At 36.3% G+C, this 24379-nt stretch overlaps 1 protein-coding gene across 2 annotated transcripts in view; it reads right to left on the bottom strand.

Annotated features, from left to right (window-relative positions):
• Window positions 1-24379, bottom strand: part of USP8 (ubiquitin specific peptidase 8) — a 71089-nt gene that overhangs the window by 34697 nt on the left and 12013 nt on the right. For both annotated transcript variants that reach the window (XM_028100091.2, XM_028100092.2), the window contains exons 2-7: window positions 17575-17743; window positions 13503-13647; window positions 7636-7721; window positions 6172-6331; window positions 3909-3951; window positions 1426-1570 (exon numbers count right to left, since the gene is read on the bottom strand). In XM_028100091.2, coding sequence (XP_027955892.1) covers window positions 1426-1570; window positions 3909-3951; window positions 6172-6331; window positions 7636-7721; window positions 13503-13647; window positions 17575-17678 — 683 coding nt within the window. In that variant the 5' untranslated portion in view covers window positions 17679-17743. The remainder of the gene's footprint in view (window positions 1-1425; window positions 1571-3908; window positions 3952-6171; window positions 6332-7635; window positions 7722-13502; window positions 13648-17574; window positions 17744-24379) is intronic.

Genomic DNA, 24379 nt, shown 5'->3' with positions numbered 1-24379 from the left:
TATACTATACCGTATTAAAATGTTAAAAAAGACAATGAAGGAATATAGTAATCATCAACAGCTAGCTGCAGATACTGTTACCTATGAAAAGTTCTGAGGCCTGCTCTCTAAGAAAGGAGATTAGCAAATATTAAAAAGGAATGCTAACACCAAACTGAGACTTCTTATATTACTTCTGAAAGACTGAAACAAAAATTAAAGGGGAATAATTTTCTTGGCATGCAGTTCATTCTTTAATTTTCAACCTAAACTTATCATGAGTTTCACAGTAGTCAAATTTCTCATATTTTGGGAAACACTTAAGCTCAACAAAAACCACCAGCTTTCTGTTACTACAGATTAGACCATCCAAAGATTAATTACAATTTTGTCTTTTCAAATCCTGGGGATATATTCACACTTACTTGATTAGACTAAGCACTCCAGTCTCACTTTTAAACAGCATATTTACAAAGCACCCTATTCTTCAAGTCAAACATTTGTCAAGCATCAACAATGTGCCAAAAACTATGCAAATTTTATTACCTAATTTAAAAAGTATATCTTTTCAATGTTAAGTTAGACCTTAAAATGGGCCACAGATTTTAGCTAATCCAATCCCATAAACTAAGACCCAGAGAGGTTATATAATTTATATAACACTCAAAACAGTAAAAATAGCTCTGGATATGGAGTTTTAGCTCTGTTGCTATTATGACAGTTTTTAATATGTGATATATCCATGCAAGTAACTTTAAATTATTTTATAGATTAAAGCCTAATCAAAAAAGAAAAACTTTTTAGTAAGTCCTTACTAGTGCCAGCCACCGTGCTAAGTGTGTGTGTATAAAATTTCTCACTTAAACATCTCAAGACTTCTGAAATAAGTAGTTTTACTATCCCTATTTTACAGATGGAAACATGGGCTTAGACAGGTGAGGTCAATGGCCAAAATTAGTGTAGCTGATAAGAGATAGTTACGATCTGAATATAGTCTGACTTTAGAGTCTGCTTACTGAATCATTCGGCGATACTGCCTTCGCCCCCCCCAAAAAAGTGTTTGTGTACTCTTTTACCACATATAATAGCATGGGGTATTTCAAAATAAAAAACAATTTGTTCACAATTTTAGTCAATTTGGTGCATATGCTTCACAAGCTCACAAATAGAAAATAATAGTAGAAACTAGTCAACAAAAAGCTCAGGAGAGAAGACACACAAAGGCAGCTTCATTTCTTTTCTAATAAGACTACACATGCCACCAATAGGAGAAAATAGCCAAACCAGAATGTCCTTTACACCACCCTTCAGAGAAAGGGTAAAGTTTGCCATTAAGGAGCAACAGGAGGAGAAAAACCTACTTTATCATACATAGCTTGGATGCTAAGTAATAACATTTACTACTATCCACAGTTAACCATTTTACCTAAATACACAATGACTCACCCTGGACTGATGGCTTCTTCAGGAACGTTGAGAGAATTTGAAATATGGGAATCCTGATAATCCTGCATTCTTCGAGCATCCATTATAATCAAGTTGATGTTTTCATCCATCATCATTGTGTATAGCTCCTTTGCTGTGATTGTTCCTTGGAATCAAGAGAGGCAATATAAGCAATAAGAAATACCTAGTTCTGTTCAGTAAACACAGAACAATCATTTCTTCTTCTAGAAGAGCAAAGTGTACTAGGTATACCTGCTATCCCATCATACTATTACTTTTTAAACTAACATTAAATATAATTTGTGTTTTTGACATTTATCAAGAAACTAGTTAGTGTTGTTTCTGAAGGCTTAAGACACCAAAACTTGCTCTTGAGGTTACAATTACACTGGTGCTAGCTCTGTTGCTGGAATAAAATAAAGGAAATTAATATATGTATCTCATGAAAATATTCTTATTCTCTTTTTGATAATTAAATCATTTGACAAATGTCAACCAGAAGAAACATCTATGGTTCAAAAATTCTTGACAGGTTCTAAATTCTTTTTAAAGTCTCTGATGAGGTCTTATGGGGGCTATTTGAAAAACATTTAGATTTTCAAGTATTCCTACAGTAATAAGCCAAAAGCTTGTTATTTGTGTTCTGCATCAGGAGTTGACAAATTATGGCTACCTCTTTTTAGTGGAACATAGCTGAAGAAAAGTGTTTACATATTGTCTATGGCTGTTTTCTAGCTGAGACAGCAAGAATGACAGTATCCCTCATCCCCAAGCCTTAATGTTTACTCTCTAGCCCTTTACTATTTAGCCAAAATAAATATCTAGCCGTGGGGGTATAGCTCAGTGGTAGAGCATCTGACTGCAAAATAAATATCTATTATGTTGCTATCTTCCTCTTCCAGCTTCTACCACCTGCAATGGAAGATTAAAAAGCACAACAAGGTCAACTATACTTCAATAAAAACTTTAAAAATCAATAAACAAACAAGCAAACAAAGATTTAAAAAAATAAAAAGCTACTACAAGGGAGCTTAAAATGTAAAGAACTATTTCGGCAGTGCGATGTGAGAAGAAAGTAGTCACAGCATCTCCTAAGCTAAAATACCCACCTGCTAATAACCATCCTACTTCCCTCTCTAACCATCAAGATCATTTTGACAACAAAATTGTCTAAAAAAGTTGGGAACAAACCACTTAGAAAAGTAACACCCAAGCAGGATGACATACAAAAAACATAGATAAAAACAAATCTTGGAATGAATTAATAACAGCTTTTAGGAAGATTATCTTACTATATTATTTTTTTTTTTATTTTTATTTATTTGACAGAGAGAGACACAGCGAGAGAGGGAACACAAGCAGGGAGAGTAGGAGAGGGAGAAGCAGGCTTCCCGCGGAGCAGGGAACCTGATGCGGGACTCTATCCCAGGACCCTGGGATCATGACCTGAGCCGACTGAGCCACCCAGGCACCCCTACTGTTTATTTTTTAAATTGCTGTATGGTAATATTTAATTTTTTTAAAGATTTATTTATTATTCTAGAGCAGGGGAGGGGCAGAGGGAGAGGGAGAGAGAGACTCTCAAGCAGAGTCCCCTGCTGAGCATGAGGCCCGATGTAGAGCTTTATCTCATGACCCTGAGATCATGACCTAAGCCAAAATCAAGAGTCAGACGCTCAACTGACTCAACTGACTGGGCCACCTAGGCACCCTGTTGTACAGTAACATTTTAAATAGAGAATTTATTTTAGTGTTACATACATTTAAGTTGAACCTTTTCCTGAGAGAGGAAAACTTATGCAACTGAGTTTTGCTGTTTAGGTCACATATTTGTGACTGGAGTATTAATACCACCTATGGATAACATCCAAATTACTGGTTTAGATTTTTTTGAGGGAAATGGGGAAGACTTAAATAATTAGGTCTACAAACTAGAGTCGTAAGTCATAATAGCTAATACACATATCCTTTTATAAAGTTCACTTATATAAAGTCACTAAGAGTTTCACATATATTAACTTATTCAATCTTTACAATAAGTTTATAAAATAGGTATTACTATTAGCCTCACTTTGCAGATGGGGGTTAAGGTAGAGAGGTTAAATAACATGCTCAAGATCACATGGAAATCCAAAGGAGGAGACAGTATTCAAAATCCAGGCAGTCTGACTTTGGGGAGTCCATGCTCTTAACCATTATGCTAAATGACAGCTTGAAAAAAAAAAACCACTGAAAAGTACAAACTGCGGCTTTGATGTTTTTAATTACATATTACCATAAATATTCCCCATGATATATGCAGATTATAAACATGTTCTTGATATAATTGTACAGACTAAGAAAAATGATAAAGCTTACATACAAAATGTATGCAAACATTGTTTGCTTACATACAAAGACAATGTAAAATCTGAAGCTTATTCAGATTAAAAGAAGATCTCAATAATAACCTGCAAGGACTCCCTATTTCTGTATACACTTACCTTTCTCTGTGGTCTCATTTTTTTCACTCTTTTCACCATTTATCTGTTTCATAGAAAAAAAAGTTTCAACTTTTTAATAGAAGTAAAAATTTTCATAGAAGCAGAAAGTTCAACTCTATTACTTCACTGAAACTGAAAGCCTAGAAAATGAAGTGTGCGGAGTACTGGCATTTTATTAAAATACAGATGAAGAGTCATGGCTTCATCAGGTTATCTGGCAGCAGAAAACAGCTAAAATAACTAGCAGCACATCAGAATCATGCAACACTTCCTTGAAATTTCCTTCAGTTAAAAGCTAAATATAATATAAAAGCACAGACTGTTACAGAAATTTAATATTTAATTTAATGACAATATTTCTTACAATGAAATAAAAATTCCGGCTATTCCTTTCAGAGTTTAGTAAAAATACAAATTTGTATTTTCTAACCAAGACAACACGGGATATTTCTGTAAGGTATTAACTCATTTTATAGATGAAAAACCAATTACCCACTTGACCTAGTGATCAATTTTAGCTTCACTAAAATTAAAAAAGAAGTGTATATAATGTGCCTCCTAATACGATACAGTATGAAGTGCACAGGATCCCCTATGAAGCATTTGTGCCAAAAGCAAAAACTGAACCTGAATCCTATTAAGCTTCTAGGTTGAACTTCCAGCCTACAGGAAATATAGAAGATAGAATTATAGATTAAATGATACAAGGAGGAAACAATCAGATAAAGACAGAATGTGGTTGGTTCATTTCACAGACCTAATCCGTATTAAAAAGTCAAATGCATGAAATAAAAAAAAAATGAAAGGGGGGACTCACGCAGAGAGCTACAGAGACTCAACTTAAGAGACAAATGATCAGAAGACTACGAGTGGACTTTGTCTGAATCCTAACTCAAACAAATCAACTGTAAAATATCATTATGAGACAGTGGGTAAATGTAAATATAGATTGGGTATTAGATTATATCAGGGAATTATTGTTAATTATGTGAGGTGAAAAAATAACATCGTCATTATAAAGAGTATGTCCCTTTCTCTGAGATGCACACTGAAATATTTAGGAGTAAAATGATATGCCCTCTGGAACTTGCTTTGAAATAATCTAGCAAAAGGGGGGAGGTGTAGATACAAAATGTGACAAATGTTAGTTGGTTACTGACACCGGTAAGAGTGTCTAATTACACTTTTTTTCAGTATAAACAGGCTAAACAAAAGTAAAAGTAATAAAAACTAGTTGGCTCTCCTGCTGGAAAGGCAACAAATTGAAGAGATTTTAAAGTCCCTTTCATATAGTTCTTTGAAGTCTTGTCATTTACCTGTATCAGCCATTTGACCTACAAAAGAACATCCCCCTAAGGCAGTGTTATTTATCTTACATTATGAGTTCCTAAAATCAACAAATCATATTTCTTCACTTCTTTTTACATAGTGCCTAGTATGTCACAAGTAATTCAACAACTATTTCTTAATGAAACCGATGATGATTCACATACAAATGATAGCTGAAAGCTACAAAATCCTTAAGAAAAAGTAAAGCAGAAATCTTTCCATGAATTTTGACAGTGCATGAGAAATTATATTTTAGGAAACACACACACAAAAGAAAAGAAAGAAATTATATTTTAGGAAGAGTAGTTTCTCAGGAGGTGAAAGGAATGAGAGACAGCGGTAGCTGGCAGGTACAGATTGAGTCACAGATTTGGCAAACAAATGATGTGGCTAGATTACAAGCAGTCATTGAATAAAATGGAACAAAAGAGGAAGAGGAAAGGGAAATGGTCAGAAAGGACGAAAAAGTGAAGGAGAGAGTATGAGACCCTAGAAACAGATAAGGTTGGGCATCAAATAAGTAGTATACCAAATCTTTTTCAATGTAAATTACATTTATTAGAAAGAAGAGACCTTAAAGATCATCTATTTCAAGATCTTCATTTGGCAATGAGGAAATGAAGTCCTAGAAGGGTGAAGCAAGACTTGACATGGGACCGGAACTCAGCTCAAATGCTCTTTCTACTGCTCTACTCTGATCAAGTTGACAGTAACGGCAAAAAACTAATTAATGCACAGAACAGAGTTCTGTAAAGCTCCAAAAGAAACCTGGAATCAAATGAAGCTAGAATATTTAATTCAATTTCTAATAAAAACACATTAAATTTTACCCTTGTTGCCTAAAAGTACATTGTAGTGGTAATCTCAACTTGCCTTAAGCAAATCATCTGAAAAAAGAACCAGTCTTTTTACTTCACGAATATGTTTGAAATACCTTTTGGGTTTTGTCTCTGGAATCCATTACATTTTCCAAGGAACTTTTAGGTGATGTGCCACCATCCTCTCTTCCTGCTTCCTGCCTTTTCTGTTTCTGCAGCTGCTCTTCCTGTCTGTCCTTTTCTTCAAGTTTTTTCCGAACTTCGGCTTCTTCGTATCTAGTTAAGAAGTCAAGATGTCTTTCATTGGCATGATCATGAAAAATAAAGAGTTCCAGTTCCATAAAATTAGTACCCTACTGTGGGGTATTTTATGGCAGTATACTTTCTCCCTCCAACTGAAATTTGATTCTGCCAGTGTTCTGTTACAAACCCACAAATCGTAAATTTGCCCTCTGTAGATTTATTTCAAATTGCCCAAAAATCTTGAAAGAAACACTATGCTCTCAAGTTAAAGTTGTTTAATGCTCTTTTTGTTCTTTCCCTCCCACTAATTTCAACCTTTAAAAATTCCAAATTTCCTGCAATTTCTTTTTCAAAGGACTTACACTTATAAAATGAACTCTAAAGACTCATTCACTTATAAAATAGTTCAAAATATAAAAAAGTAAAGACAACAAATAAGTGAGAAAATGGCCTTAATGACAAAAAGATAAAGGAGTATCTTTGGTAAGTACAAGTAGGGAAAAACTTCTCTTTCCAAAAGAAACATCAATAAAGGGTAATCCAAAGATTAGGAGAAATTCTGTTCTACTCAGTTGATTAACTGGTGAAAGGAGGAAGAGAATGGTGATTCTAAATTGTACCAACCACCCTAACATATCCCAGCCCCCAAGTTAGTAATTTCTGAAAAGGACAGAGGGAATATATTAATTCAAAAAGATAATTTCTAAGTAAACTATGATGTATATAACTAGGAACAGTTCATTGATCCAACCGTGAAAAATCATTTAGAAAAATAGTTCCCTTTTTATTTTCGTTAAAGAATGACTAATAACTAAAAATTGAAACATACTGTTTTTAACGTCTAATTACTTTATTACTTTATAAGCCTGGTAAGCCAGTCATGGTAAATACTAGAATTAGATCTGTTTTTAAACATTCATAGCTACTGCAAACTAGGCAGTTCAAAACTAATAGTAAATAATTCATTCCCATAAGACCAGTGTCTAGTAGCACATTACAACCTGGAGCATATGAGGAATTACATTTTTCTGAAGAATCCTGTCAGAGAATTAGAAAAAAATTGAACCTGAGCTCTGATGTACTACATCAATGCTTACCTTAAAAATCTATCATTCTAAACATTTTTAGATTTTTAGTAAAAAATATGAATGGTAACACATGAACACAATAAAGCTAATATGGCAAAAGATTCTAATTTTTGTGCTCCAGTTAACGTAAGATTTATTTCTAAGAATTGGGATTCATAGGCATGGTCAGATATAAATGAACAAATTCTAAATATTATTTTTATCTTCTAAATTTATGTTCTTTTAAAGATTTTATAATAATATCTGTACCTGAGTTTAAGGCTTTCAGAGAGTCTTTCAGCTTCTTCAATAGCTTTTTTGATGTTTGCAAGTCCAAGTATTGAATGAAAGTAGTCCTAAAATTATAAGAAAACCATCCCATACTTTTAGTACTGGCCATTGTACACAGCACTAATGCTAAAAACGTTAAAATCACGGTGCTATGTAAAGCAAAGATTGGATGAAAACATTATGATGGTTAAATAAAGTATTTTTTTAAAACTTTTAACCTACATAAACACACAACTTGTCCTCCAAATGTTTCAAAAACATCTCTTCATACCATTAGTTTGCAAAACAAAAACAAAAACAAAAACCCTCAAAGGTAATAATTTTATTTATTTGGAAGATGCCTTTAAGAAGTATAAATACTGGGGCGTCTCGGTGTCTCAGATGGTTAAGCGTCTGCCTCTGGCTCAGGTCATGATCTCAGGGTCCTGGGATCAAGCCCTGCATTGAGCTTCCTGCTCAGCGGAGAGTCTGCTTCTCCCTCTGCCTCTCCTCTGCTTGTGTGCGCTCTCTCTCTCAAATGAATTAAAAAAAAAAAAAAAGAATAAATACTATTCCTATTATTTATGAATAAGTTCCAAAAAGCAAAGCTTTCAGGAGCAAAATATATTTTCCTATTGTAAATACGTTACTTAGGTTTTTTTTTCTCAAGAATCAGAAGCAGTCAAGCAAATTGTATACTTACCTACAGCACAGTACTTATTTTGTTTTCCTTGTTTTAAACTAAGATGTTTTTGCCTCCACCTTTATTTTATAATAGCAACCCACCTCTCAACTGGAGTCAAAACACTTTTGACATAAACCAAGTTTCACAGTTGAGGAAACCTTGAGTAAAAATCAAATGGTAGAAATAAATCATTAATAATATAATCCTTACAAAAAAAAAACCACAAAAGATTTGGCACATAACTTACTAACAAGCATAATAAAGTTAAGAAAAATAACTTCTCTAAGAGGTCATTCATTAGATCCTGCAATCAGAGATATTTTCAAATCAAGGTTGGTTGGACATGACAGTAGCACAGTGAGACTCAGCTAACTGATTTTTGGATCTAATTATCTAATTGGCCACAACCTGTCAGTGTGCCTCTGAAACAGCGTAGTAGCACAGTTCGTCACAAATGATATAGTAATAAAAAATTTATAAAAAGACCAAGAGGCTAGATATCCATCGTTGGCTCTTTGAGAAGCAGTCATTAAGAGCTGGTGGAGTAAACCTATTGATAACAGCTATCATATGTCTATCTAGCTGAAAAGAAGATCATGTTTTGGGGTTCGTGGCTGGCTCAGTAGGTAGAACATGCAACTCTTGATCTCCGGGTCGGAGTTGTGAGTTCAAGCCCCAAGCTGGGTATAGAGAATACTTAAAGTACATAAATAAAAGTACATCATGTTTTGGTAAGGCTTATTCTTCTAAATAAACACTAAATAAATTAAAAGGCCCTTCACTATGTAATTTCAATAAAAATACATCGTTTTTTCAATATTGTATCAACTGAAAATTTCAGTTGCCACAATGTCCAGACTTTTGATGCAGTATGTTTCTTTTTTTAAGATTGTATGTATTTATTTGTCAGAGAGAGAGAAAGTGAGCACTAGGAGGAGCGGCAGGCAGAGGGAGAAGCAGGCTCCCCGCTGAGCAGGGAGTCCAAAGAGGGGCTCGATCCCAGCACCCCGGTTTCATGACCTGAGCCAAAGGCAGACGCTTAACTGACTGCACCACCCAGGCATCCTGATGCAATATGTTTTTAATAGAAAACAAAATTTAATCATTATGGTAAGATTTCTCTCATAAAAATAAAACACAAAAACAAAATTACCATGACTTTATTAATTTTTTGACACAAACTCATTAAAAAGTCAGCCTGTAAACCCAGCTTAACCCTGTTTAAATCCTGAAAAAATTGTTTGTGTTTGGGCATGCCTGTTACAAACTTCCACAAGACACTCCCCTAATATTAGTGAGGTTTTTTATATCAATAATTCTCTCTCTCTGTGCTCTTAAAGGAGCACAATTAATATTTTCAAGTTTACAACAGTATTGATAATTGGCAGAATAGAAAAATAACATGCAATTCTTACACAACTAAAAATGTTTCTCAGGTTGACCCAAGTAGAACTTTCTTATTCCTGAACATAAAAATTCAAACAAGTCTCATGATTTCCCAAATAAAAAGGCTTACCAATATTTAGGATTAATATTTATTAATATTAATATTATTATACCATGTATACCATGGAGATTTGAAAATATAATTCTATCTAGACTTTGCTACACTAATATTTTCAGTATTTTCTCCCTTTCCAGATAACCCTGAAAATAATTGTTCATAAACAGATTTTTTTCAATGAGTAAGAAATATGTGTCCTTTACTAGTGACCTTGCTAAATTAATGTTTTATCTAAAACTTAAACATTCCCTCATGTAAAACAAGAGTGAAAGATACAAGTTTCTGAAGAAGACTAGTGACATTATATTCTGCCCCTACCCGATTTAAAGTGTAAAACCTAGAAAATGCCTAGTTAGTAAATTTAACACTTCACATACTTAAAGTACACTGGAGATGTTGGGCTAAATAAAATAAAACAAAAAACAGTTCTTTTCTTTTTTTAAAGATTTTATTTATTTAACAGAGAGAGACACAGCGAGAGAGGGAACACAAGCTGGGGGAGTGGGAGACGGAGAAGCAGGCTTCCTGTGGAGCAGAGAGCCCGACGTGGGGCTAGATCCCAGGATCCTGGGATCATGACCTGAGCTGAAGGCAGATACTTAACGACTGAGTCACCCAGGCACCCCAACAAAAAAACAGTTCTAAGGCAGAAGCAGAAATGTATCCTGGACAGAGCAAAGAACAACTACAGTGTATGAAGTAACAGCCTGAGTTACCTCAGCCCTTGCAGAGAGCGTCCTATGCTGAACAACTCCTGCAACTTTCAACTACTCCCTTTGGAAATATAATAGATACTCCGTGGAAATGGAAAAAAATTCTTATCGATTAAACTTCACTCCTAATCTTCTCAAGTTAAAAAAGTAGCTGTAGGGCACCTGGGTGGCTCAGATGGTTAGGCGTCTGCCTTCGGCTCAGGCCATGATCCCAGGGTCCTGGGATCGAGTCCCGCATTGGGCTCCCTGCTCCTTGGGAGCCTGCTTCTCCCTCTGCCTCTCTCTCTCTCTCTCTCTCTGGCTCTCATGAATAAATAAATAAAATCTTTAAAAAAAAAAAAAAGTAGCTGTAGGGCATCTGGGTGGCTCAGTTGGTTAAGCAACTGCCTTTGGCTCAGGTCATGATCCCGGAGTCCTAGGATCGAGTCCCACATCAGGCTCCCAGCTCAGCGGGGAGCCTGCTTCTCCCTCTGACCCTCTCCCCTCTCATGCTGTTTCTCTCTCTCTCAAATAAATAAAAAAATAAAATCTTTAAAAAAAATAAAAGCTATAAAAACACTCCCAATCTTCTCAAAGAAAAAAAAGTAACCACTAACTTAGAAAACAACAGCAAAAAGTCGGGGTGCCTGGGTGGTTCAGTCAGTTAAGCATCTGCCTTTGGCTCAAGTCATGATCCCAGGTCCTGGGATCAAGTCCCGCATCCGGCTCCCTGCTCAGCAGGGATTCTGCTTCTCCCTCTGCCTCTACCTGTACCCCATCCCGCCCCCGCCGTCAAATAGATAAAATCTTAAGAAAAAAAAAAAACTACAGCAAGAAGTAAATACATAAAAAATTGGCCCTACCACAATAGACAAAACAGCAGACACCAAAACTACCAAGTTATCCAAAGTTGCAAATCTTTCAAAAATATTTACTTTATTAAACACCTTTACACTTCTTTTAAAAGCAATTCCGCTTTGGGATGCCTGGGTGGCTCAGTCAGTTAAGCGTCTGCCTTTGGCTCAGGTCATGATCAAGTGACCATGATCAAGTCCGGCATCAGGCTCTCTGCTCAGCGGGGGAGCCTGCTTCTCCCTCTGCCTGCCACCGCCCCTGCTTGTGCTCTCTCACTCTCTCTCTCTGACAAATAAATAAAATCTTAAAAAAAAAAAAAAAGCAATTCCAATTCAACAGACACTATAAAAACCATCAAAGAGCATGCAGAAACTTGTTTGAATCTGGGCAGACCTCTGTATCTGCAGATAGGTATGCCCAAGAATGTTCTAAGGATAAGACCAATCTAGCCATCTGTGGACAGAAGGATGAACCTCCAAATGTAAGGGGTCACCTTTCCAAAGCTAGATCTAAAGCCCTGTAACTATTATTAACATAACTTTGCTGGTGAAAAGAAATACCAGCAATGATTTATCACTATTAAATAAAACACTAAAGTCATCCCTTAACCAACAACCAAAAGAAATTATATTGGTCACACTACTCTGAAAAAAAAAAGTTATTTCAAAGAATAAGAGAACATTTTTCCCTTCTGTAAGTCAATTTCAATAAGGCAAGCCAATTCAGTGAACAACAACAACAACAACATTAATTCAAGAATGGTTTCTCAACCAGGTAAGAAACCTATAAGCAGTATAGGTTGCTGCTATTGACTGGAAGCAAGACTGCTGGTGGAACCACCAACACAATATTCCTCCAATTTCTTTAACCTATTTGCTATGTTCTTCTTTTGCCCATTTCTGGTGCAGCTGATATGCAACCATTTTCTCTAGCAAGACTTACCCTAGTCATTAGTTCTCTTTATCCATTTACACCTCTCCCAACTTCCCTCCCCGCCCCATGGCTTCAGCAAAGTGGAAGAAAGGAACTTGCTCAAAGGATTAAAAGGAAAAGTAATAATAACAAATAAAAATGGAAGCAATCAATATTAACTGATTCTTTAATATGGCTACAATATCACTCAAATATAAAAAGCTGTCACATAAAAACAAGTGACTGACTAGCCAGAGACTGACAAATGAAATAGGAAGATGTGGTGTACACACACACACACACACACACACATACACACACACACACAAAGGAGCATGACACAGCCATAAAAAGGATGAGACTGTGTAATTTGTGATAACATGGAGGGACCTAGAGGGTATTATGCTAAATGAAACAAGTCAGAGAGAGAAATACAAATACTATATGATTTCACTCACATGTGGAATCTAAAAAAAACTAAACAAATAAACAAACGAACAAAAAATAGAATCATACCTGTAAATTCAGAGAACTGATGGTTGCCAGAGGGGAGGAGGTAGGGGATGGGGAAAATGAGTGAAGGAAAGTGGGAGATAGCCTTCCAGTTATGAAATGGATAAGTTGCAAGGATAAAAGGCACAACATAGGGAATGTAGTCAATGATATTATAACAGTGTTGTAAGGTGACCGATGGTAGCTACACTTGTGGTGAGCATAACATAATATATAAATTTGTCCAATCCCTATGCTGTATACTTGAAACTAATGTACATTGTATGTCAACTACACTCAAATAAAAAAGTTAATAAAAACAATGAAACACACACACACACAAAATAAGTGACTAAATCTTGAATCCTGAGAAAGTATGATTGCAGTCACATTTTTCTTATTTAATGCATGAGTAAACTGAATCCTTCCACTTGACCTGGTGATCATTTATTTTAGCAGAAAACTTATACATCTGTACATTGCTATACACTTGTACTAATCCAAGGCAAATTAGGTATGTGTATATAGTGTGATTACATCCACATATATACATTTACAAATAAAGAAACTAAACATTTAGTTTGCTTTTTCTATCTGCATAAGAGTTTGAACTTGATGCTGCATAATGTGATCTAAATTTCAGTATCAGTTAAACCTTTCAGAGGAAATCAATAGCTCTACTGTGCAAAAATAAATTAGAAAATAAAAATGCAGAAATAAAAGGTACCTGCTGTTGCTTGAAATCAGGCCTTTTTTTGATAAGATTATAAACGGTCACATATTTCATATATAGTACATAGGCCTTTTCCTCATCACGATCTAATCTGCATTCTTCTGCTGTCTTGAAGATCTTGAGGGCACTCTGTACATAACTTCAATCAGAGAAAAAAATAATTAAAACACTTGACATACAGGTGGGGGGAAATCATGTTTAAGGTCTACAAAGAATCTTGATAACATGAATTTCATAATTTATTTTTATTTATTTATTTTTTAAAGATTTTATTTATTTATTTGACAGAGAGAGACACAGCGAGAGAGGGAACACAAGCAGGGGGAGTGGGAGAAGGAGAAGCAGGCTTCCCGTGGAGCAGGGAGCCCGACATGGGGCTTGATCCCAGGACCCCGGGACCACGACCCGAGCTGAAGGCAGACACTCAATGACTGAGCCACCCAGGCACCCCTGAATTTCATAATTAGACTGCACAACTTTGTAACTAACATAAAGCTACATATACATTTGGATGCAACCTGAAAATTCCCTTATCCTACATATATACTTCTGCTTCCTAATAGTTGTTTATACACCATCAAACTGTTCAAAATGCATTGAGCCCAGTTTTAAAAGATTTGCTATGATAGATAATACCGAGACAAGTGGTCCTTGGGCAGCCATATAACAGTCATACTCTACAATTAAAGAACATGACTCCATACCATTTGTACTGAAGTAAGGGGAGCTAAAATCCTTAATGTTTAATGTTAAGATACTTTTCAGTTCTCTTCACCCCTTTCTAACTATGTTGTAAAAATCTCCCCACCTTGGTATATATACACAATGGAATATTATGCAGCCATCAAAAGGAATGAGATCTTGCCATTTGCAATGACGTGGATGGAACTGGAGGGTGTTATGCTGAGTGAAATAAGTCAATCAGAGAAAGACATGTATCATATGACCTCACTGATATGAGGAATTCTTAGTCTCATGAAACAAACTGAGGGTTGCTGGAGTGGGGGTGGGGTGGGAGGGATGGGGTGGCTGGGTGATAGACATTGGGGAGGGTATGTGCTATGGTGAGTGCTGTGAATTGTGCAAGACTGTTGAATCACAGATCTGTACCTCTGAAACAAATAATGCAATATAGGTTAAGAAAAAAAAAAGAAGAGGAAGATAGCAGGAGGGGAAGAATGAAGGGGGGGAAATTGGAGGGGGAGATGAACCATGAGAGACGATGGACTCTGAGAAACAAACTGAAAGTTCTAGAGGGGAGGATGGTGGGGGGATGGGTTAGCCTGGTGATGGGTATTGAGGAGGGCACGTTCTGCGTGGAGCACTGGGTGTTATGCACAAACAATGAATCATGGAACACTACATCAAAAACTAATGATGTGATGTATGGTGATTAACATAACAATAAAAAATTTAAAAACATGAAAAAATAAAAATAAAAAAAAAAATCTCCCCACCCAAAAATCCAAGAAACTAGCGACAGGGAAAGAGATATGAGTTCAATCTTTTTACTTGGTTAAAGTTTTCTACAAAATGACCAAATTGCACCCTGGTGCTGGAATTAAAAGAGATTTAAAGTCTAAAACAAGTCTAAAAACAAGTCATCTTAAAATTCCACTTTGGTAAAATATTTGAGGATTCTGTGGCATTCATTCTAAGGTCATGTACCTGGTTAACAAACTTTAGAAAGCAAATTAATAAAATAGGCATTTCTGCAAGAAGAATTCAATCACTGAAGACTAAAGTTTTGGCAACCCGGTTATAGTACTAATGCTTATATATAATGTGCTTTATCAATAACTTATATATACAGAGCAGTGTTGTTTTCTATAATTTTCAATCTGCTCCATAACTAAAACATGGATTAATGATGAAGTTGGCCATGCCAAGAACACCACATAAAGGAACAGGGCCAAAGTAACATTTAGGACCAAAGATACACCCTGCCTAGCAAATGTACACCCTGCCTAGCATGGCATCATGGTTCTAGGATAGAGATAAATCAAACCAAAGCTAGTAAGGAGATTCTCTAGAAGAGTTTAGGAGTAGGAGCAAGTTTTATCTAAACTTCTTTCTAAACTTTTATCTAAACTTCTTTCACTCTGATGCATGTGTATCTCATGAGCTTATATGTAGCAGATCAGGTTGAGATGGCCACAGTGCCACTGTGAGTATAGTGAAACAGCTAAAAATCCTAAAAGGATTCTATCATTCTTTAGAATAGTGCTATGCCATAGCAAGAACGTGAGTTTGTGGTATATTTAGGGAGTCCTGTTGACATACCACTTCCTATGGGATTAGGGTGGTCCCAGAGCTAAACCAGACATTGCTAGAATGAATTGATTTATCTCAGGATTAGATGAAGATCTCAGAAAGCTTCAAGAGGCTTTATCTTTCCCATTGTTTTCTATCTGAAAGTCATTCAGCAGTTTTTTATTTATTTTTAAATTTTTATTTATTTATTTTACAGAGTGCGCGCACTCAAGAACAGGGGAGGGGGGAATCTTAAGCAGGCTCCACGGTGGGGGGGGCCAACATGGGGCTCAACCTCACGACCCAGAGATCATGACCCTGAGCCAAAATTAAGAGTCGGACACTTAACGGACTGAGCCACCCAAGCGCCCCATCAAGAGAAGTTAAACAGAACTGTTTTCTCCGTTATCCCATCAATATTACCAACTTGGCTCAAGAAGGAGGCCAATCCCTCTCTTATCCTTCCTGTCCCTGAAAAGATCTGTTTTTTATTTATTTATTTTTTTTTTTAAAGATTTTATTTATTTATTTGAGAGAGAATGAGATAGAGAGAGCATGAGAGGGGGTAGGGTCAGAGGGAGAAGCAGACTCTCTGCTCAGCAGGGAGCCCGATGCGGGACTCGATCCCAGGAGCCTGGGATCATGACCTGAGCTGAAGGCAGTCGCTTAACCAACTGAGCCACCCAGGCGCCCAAGATCTGTTTTTTAAAAGCCCATTTTGTCCACTGTAATGGAAGTGTCAGTTCATTTTGGGATTTTCTTTTCTGACTTTCTTTAAAGTTGCTACCATTCTCTCCTCTTCATCCCTGATATTTTGTTTTCTTTCCCCTTCTATTTCCTTTAGAAAATGACTCATAAAGATGTCCCTGTGCATTCATAGGTCTCTTCCCATTCCTCTTCATAGGTTCATTTGGGATCATATATATCATTTTTTTAGAGCCTCCCATTTATGGAGGAGCCATGGAACACCTCTTTTCTCTCTGATTTCTAAAATCTGTTTGCCCCAAGTCTGGGATATATAGCTGGCTAAATCTACCTTTTTTTCTGAAACTTTTATTTCCAACTCTATTAATAATATAGTTACTTATTTATCTCCAAATCTTCTCCTTTGTCAATCAAAATTAATTCAGAGGAAAAGTTCCGCTATTGCTTTTTTGTCCCTTAACAGAGATAAAACTATCAACAAGTTAACAATTTTACTGATACCCCATTTTTAGCAATATTACTTTCAGTAAATACCAAAATTCCTCCCTATTATATTTTATCTCAGATTTTGTAATCATTATCAGTGAAGTATCATCTCTAGCCTCTGCCTCAGCAGGTAGATAGACTATGCCTTCAAAAATAAAAACACATAAAACAAATCATTAGACTGAAAGTTCATGTCAAATTGGCACAAATTCTTTGCTAAATATGAGACAAAAAAATACATGTTTCTCCTCTTTTAATCAAAGAAAGACTATGCTAGGGTAATACCTTATATGTGAAATATACAAGGATAAAAATGATCTTTAAGAAGTGTATCTATACTGTTTTATGAAAAGACATTAATTGTGGCTGAATGAGTTTTGTAGAAACCTTGCAGTCTTTACCTCTTAAACTTATAATCTGATACACTGTCCACAGAACAGAAAATATGCATTTTAGCAGAATATATATGCTAAGATAAAGTTAAGAACTTCTCTAAGGAGGTCTTCATGTGATGATGCCATTTTTCAAATAAACTTCAAACTGACTACTTACTAACCCACTTAATATGGAAATGAACTAAAAATTAATATATGATTCAGTGAAACTAGCAAAGGATACATACTTCCTCGTGCTTATTTTCTCTGGTTTAATTTCTGTCTTCTTATTGAGGTCTTTTAGTGAAGAACTGAGGTAGAGTTCTTTAGGAACTGAAGCCACAGCAGGCATGATGAATAATCCTTACTTTTCCACTTTCACAATGGATGGTGTACTTCATTAAAAGCAGTTCTTTTCTGAAACAAAACGAACACAAATAATTCCTTGGCAACAAAACAAGTAAACAGTGAAAAAGCATGAAAGTCCTTAACTAAGGAGGGCACGTGTTGTAATGAGCATTGGGTGTTATACGCAAATAATGAATCATGGAACACTACATCAAAAACTAATGATTTACTGTATGGTGACTAACATAATACAAAAATAAAATACAATCTGAAAAAAGAGAGTGAATTTTAAATTATCTTGAGTACCCATTTTGGGAATTCAAGATATTCAAGGTATCAATTAATTTTTTCAAATATTCATTAACTAAATGAATTATTGTATCACTTTGCCTTAAGTATTAAGAATTTTCCTGTCAAAGGAATTAACAGAATAAGAACTTTCATATTTTTCTACCGCTAAATCTGCATTAATGTATAGATCACAAATAGAAGTTTCATTGAGAAATATTTCCCTTTCTCATTGATAATACCAGTTAATAAAAGAAGGGGAGGTGAGGGGGAGGCAGAGGGAGAAGGAGAGAGAAAATCCTAAACAGGCTCCGTGCTCAGATTGGAGCCCGATGCAGAGCTCAATCTCATGACCCTGAGATGATGACTTGAGGCGGTATCAAGAGTCAGATGCTTAACCAACTGAGCCACCCAGGCATCCCAAGATTTCATTTTTTTTATATGGTTGAATAATACTCCATTATATATATATACACACACATATACCACCATCTTCTTTATCCATTCACCTATCAATGGACACCTGGGTTGATTCCATAATTTGGCTATTGTAAATAATGCTGCAATAAACAAAGAGGTGCATGTATCCCTTTCAATTATTGTTTTTGTATTTTGGGGGTAAATACCTAGTCGTGCAATTGCTGGATCACAGGGTAGTTCTATTTTTAACTTGTTGAGGAACCTCCAAACTGTTCTCCAGAGTAGCTGTACCAGTTTGCATTCCCACCAACAGTGCATGAGGGTTCCTTTTTCTTCACATCCTTGCCAACACTTGTTTCTTGTGTTTTTGATTTTAGCCATTCTGACAGGTGTGAGGTGATATCTCATTGTAGTTTTGATTTGCATTTCCCTGATAAGTGATACTGAGCATCTTTACATGTGTCTGTTGGCCATCTATGTGTTTGAAGAAAAGTCTGCTCATGTGTTCTACCCATTTTTTAATTGGATTAGTTTTCTGGGTGTGGGGTTGTAGGAGTTCTTTATATATTTTGGATACTAACCCTTTATTGGATATGTCATTTGCAAATATCTTCTGCCATTCAGTAGGGTGCCTTTGTTTCCTTCTTTACTTTGCAGCTTTTTACTTTGATGTAGTTTCAACAGTTTATTTTTGCTTTTTTCTCTCTTGCCTCACGAGACATAGAAAAATGTTGCTATGGCCAATATCAGAGAAATGCCTGTGATCTCTTCTAGGATTTTTATGGTTTCGGGTCTCACATTTAGATCTTTAATCCATTTTGAGTTTATTTTTGTGTATGGTTAGAGAAAGTGGCCCAGTTTCATTCTTTTGCATTTCACTGTCCAGATAGTCCAAAACTATTTGTTGAAGAGATGGTCTTTTTCCCACTGTATATTCTTGCCTCCTTTGTCAAAGATCGACCATGCAATTGTGGGTTGATTTCTGGGTTTTTCTATTCTGGTCCACTGATCTACTGTCTGGTCCACTGATCTACTGTCAAAACAGTATCACACTGTTTTGATTACTACAGCTTTGTAATATAACTTGAAGCCTGGAATTCTGATATGTCCAGGTTTATTTTTTCTTTTTCAAGATTTCCTTGGTTATGTGGGGTCCTTTGTGTTACCATACAAATTTTAGGATTGTTTGCTGTAGTTCAATGGAAAATGTTGTTGGTATTTTGATAGAGATTGCATTAAATCTGTAAATTGCCTTGGGTAGTATAGATATTTTAACAGTATTTGTTCTAACCTACGTGCATGGAATGTCTTTCCATTTCTTTTTGTCATCCTGAATTTTTTTCATCAATGTTTAATAGTTTTCAGAGTACAGGTCTTTTACCTCCTTGGTTAAACTTACTCCTAGATATTTCATTGGTTTTGGTGCAAATGTAAACATAATTCTTTTCTTAATTTTCTGCTGCCTCATTATTAGCATATAGGAATGCCAACAGATTTCTGTACACTGATCTTGTATCCTGTCACTTTACCGACTTATCAGTTCTAGTTCTTTTTTGGTGAAGTCTTTGGGGTTTTCTATATATAGCATCATGTCATCTACAAATAGTGAAAGTTTTACTTCTTCCTTATCAATTTGGGTGCCTTTATTTCTTTTTGTTGTCTAATTTCTGTGGCTAGGACTTCCCCTACTATGTTGAATAAAAGTGGTGAGAGTGGACATTCTTCTCTCGTTCTTGACCTTAGAGGAAAGTTCTGTTTTTACCCACTAAGGATGGATATTAGCTATGTTTTTCATAGATGGCCTTTATTATGTTGAGGTATGTTTCCTCTAAACCTACTTTGTTGAGGGTTTTTATTATGAATGGATGTTGTACTTTGTCAAATGCTTTTGCCGCATTTATTGGAATGACCATATGGTTTCCATTCTTCTCTTACTGATGTCATGCATCATGTTGATTGATTTGTTAATATTGAACCACCCTTGCATCCTGGGAATAAATCCACTGGATTGTGATGTATGATTTTTTTAATGTATTCTTGGATTCAGTTTGCTAATATTTTGTTGAGGATTTCTGCATCTATGTTCATTGGATATATTGCCTGTAGTGCTTTTTTTTTGTGGTGTCTTTATCTGGTTTTGGTATCAGGGTGGTACTGGCTTCACAGAATAAATTTCGAAGTTTTTCTCTCTCTCTTCTATTTTTTTGGAATAGTCTTGAGAATGGTATTAACGTTTCTTTAAATGTTTGGTAGAGGGGCACCTGGGTGGCTCAGTTGTTAAGCGTCTGCCTTCGGCTCAGGTCATGATCCCACAGTCCTGGGATCGAGCCCTGCATTGGGCTCCCTGCTTGGTGGGAAGTGTGCTTCTCCCTCTCCCACTCCCCCTGCTTGTGTTCCCTCTCTTGCTGTGTCCCTATCAAATGTTTGGTAAAATTCTGTGAAGTCGTCTGGTCCTGGACTTTTGTTGGGAGTTTTTCATTACTGACTCAATTTCCTTACTGGTAACTGGTCTGTTCAAATTTTCTATCTCTTCCTGCTTTAATTTTGGTAGGCTATGTGCTTCTAGGAATTTATCCATCTCTTCTAGGTTGTCCAATTTGTTGGCATATAATTTTTCATAATGTTCTCTACAACTGTTTGTATTTCTGTGGTGGTGTTATTTCTCCTCTTTCATTTGTACTTTTATTTGGGTTCACTCTCTCCTTTTTTATTTTTTTTAGTCTGACCAGAAGTTTACCAATTTTGTTATCTTTTCAAAGAACCAGCTCCTAGTTTCATTGATCTGTTATTGCTTTTTCTGCTCTAATCTTTATTTCCTTCCTTCTACTGGTTTTGGGTATGTTTGTTCTTCTTTCTCTAGCTCCTTCTTTCTCTAGCTCCTCCTTTCTCTAGCTTCTTTAAGGTTAGGTTGTTTGAGATCATTTCTGCTTCTTGAGGTAGCCCTGTATTGGCTACAAACTCCCCCCTTTGAACTGCTTTTGCTGCATCCCAAAGATTTTGGATCATTGTGTTTTTATTTTAATTTGTCTCCGTGTAATTTTTTATTTCTTCTTTGATTTTTTTGGATGACCCGCTCATTACTTAATAGCATGTTATTTCACCTCCATATACTTGTGGTCTTTGCAGATTTTTTTCTTGTGGTTGATTTCTAGTTTCACAGTGTTGTGGTCAGAAAAGATGCATAGTATGACTCTAATCTTCCTGAATTTGTTGAGGCTTGTTTTGTGGATTTATATATGATCTATTGTGGAGAACGTGTATTCTAATGTTTTAGGATGGAATGTTCTGAATCTATCTGGTAAATCCATCTGGTCCAGTGGTCATTTAAAGCTACTGTTTCCAGGGTGCCTGGTGGGCTCAGTTGGAAGAGGAGGTGACTCTTGATCTCGGGGTCATGAGTTTGAGCCTCACGTTGGGTATAGAGATTAAATAGCTAAAAAAAAAATAGTAATAATAATAACAAAACTACTATTTCTCTGCTGATTTTGTTTGGATGATCTGTCCACTGATGCAAATGGGGTGTTAAAAGTCCCCTACTGTCATGATCCCAGGGTCCTGGGATCGAGTCCCACATTGGGCTCCTTGCTGAGCAAGGAGCCTGCTTCTCCCTCTGCCGGCCTCTGTCTCTCTCTCTCTCTCTGATAAATAAAAAAATAAAGTCCCCTATTGTTCCTGTATTACTACTGATTATTTCCTACAGTTTTATGCCTTTGGAAGCTCCCACGTTGGGTGCATAAGATTTATAATTGTTATATCTTGTTGGATTGTCCCCTTTGTGATTATTTAATGTCTCTCTCTGTTACAGTCTTGTCTTAAAGTCTATTTTGTCCAACATAAAGTACTGCTGCCCTGGCTTTCTTTTGGCATCCATCTGCACAGTAAATGTTTCTCCATCTCCTCACTTTAAATCTGCAAGTGTCTTTTGGTCTGAAATGAGTCTCTTGCAGAGAGCATCTAGATAGGCCTTGTTTTATTAACCACTCTGCTATATATGTCTTTTGTTTGGAGTGTTTAGTCCATTTACATTCACAGTAAGTATTGATAAATATGTAATTACTGACATTTTGTTACTTGTTTTGTGGTTGTTTTTATAGATTTTCTCTTCTTCTTTCTTCTCTTGCTCTCTTTCATAGTTTGTTGGCTTTCCTTAGTGATATACTTGGATTCCTTTTCCTTTGTTCTTTGCATATCTATTACTGGTTTGTTTGTTTGTTTTTAAGATTTTATTTATTTATTTGACAAAGAGAGACACAGCGCGAAAGGGAACACAAGCAGGGGGAGTGGGAGAGGGAGAAGTAGGCTTCCCATGGAGCAGGGAGCCCAACGTGGGCCTTGATCCTAGGACTCTGGGATCATGACCTGAGCCGAAGGCAGACGCTTAACCGACTGAGCCACCCAGGCACCCTATTACTGGTTTTTTATTTGTGGTTACCATTAGGTTTGTATATAACATCTGCATAGCAGTTCATATTAAGTTGATGACTGCTTAAGTTTGAACTTATCTATTCTGTACTCCTCTCCCACCCCAAGTTTTAGGTATATGGTGTCACAATTTACATCCATTTATTTTATGAATCCCTTAACTGATTTTTTAAAGAAATACTTATTTTTACTGTTTTTACTTTTCATACTCTCATGGTCTTTCCTTTCCACTCAGTGAGTTCCCTTTAATATTTCTTGTTGAGCTGGTTTAGTGCTCATGAACTCCTTCAGTTTTGTCTGAGAAACTCTATCTCTTCTTCTCTTCTGAACGATAGTCTTGATGGATAGAGTACTGTTGGCTGCAGATTTTTTCCTTTTGGCACTTTGAATATATCATGCCACTCTCTTCTGGCCTGAAAAGTTTCTGCTGCAAAATATGCTGATAGCCTTATGGGGTTTCCCTTTTTTCCCCTTTTCTCTGCAGCTTTAAAATTTTTTCTTTATTACTAGTTTTTGCTTTTTTTTTTTTTTTAAGGAAATTTACTTATTTATTTGACAGAGACACAGCAAGAGAGGGTACAGAAGCAGGGGGAGTGGGAGAGGGAGAAGCAGGCTTCCCACAGAGCAGGGAGGCCAATGTGGGGCTCGATCCCATGACTCTGGGATCATGACCTCAGCCGAAGGCAGGTGCTTAACAACTGAGCCATCCAGGCACCCCTGCTTTTTGCTTTTTTAATTACCATGTGTCTTGGGGTGGACCTCCTTGCATTGAATTTTTTGGGACAATCTCTGTGCCTCCTAGATCTGGATATATTTCCTTCCCCAGATTAGGGAAGTTTTCAGCTACTATTTCTTCAAATAAATTTTCTGCCCCCTTATCTCTTCTTCTTCTGCGATCCCTACAATGTGAATGTTATTACACTTTGATGGAGTCACCAAGTTCTTAAGACTCTTCTCAATTTACAAAATTTTCTTTCCTCTACTTTGCTCAGCTTGATTACTTTCCATTATTCTGTTTTCCAGGTCATTAATTCATTTCTCTGCTTCATCTATCCTACTACTTATTCCATAAAGTGTATTTTTAATTTCATTTATTATGTTCTTGATATCTGATTCTTTTTTCTCTCTTTGTTAAGGGTCTCACTGATGTCCTCCACTCTTTTCTCAAGTCCAGTGAGTATCTCTGTGAAAATTACTTTAAATTTTCTTTTTCCTTTTTTTAAAGATTTTATTATTTATTTGATGGAGAGAGCAAGAGAGCACAAGCAGGGGGAACAGTAGAGGGAGAGGGAGAGGCAGGCTCCCTGCCAAGCAGGGAGCCCAATGCAGGGCTCGATTCCAGGACCCTGGGATCATGACTTGAGCTGAAGGCAAATGCTTAACCATCTGAGCCACCCAGGCGCCCCTACTTTAAATTTTCTATCAGGCATATTACCACACTCTTGGTGTGGTTTGGTCTTGTTCTTTCATTTGGGACATATTTCTATATCTCCTCATTTTGTTTAACTCTGTGTGTTTCTGTGTTTTTGAAAAGTCAGCTACATCTCTTGCTCTTCACAGTCTTCTTCATAAGTC

This window comes from Eumetopias jubatus, unplaced genomic scaffold (assembly GCF_037043125.1).
Source record: "Eumetopias jubatus isolate StellerSeaLion01/CBP00866 unplaced genomic scaffold, mEumJub1_p1.0 scaffold_7, whole genome shotgun sequence".
In the NCBI taxonomy this organism is placed as follows: domain Eukaryota; kingdom Metazoa; phylum Chordata; class Mammalia; order Carnivora; family Otariidae; genus Eumetopias; species Eumetopias jubatus.
Note: the sequence above shows the minus strand (reverse complement) of the source record. Positions and strands in the feature narration are given on the sequence as shown.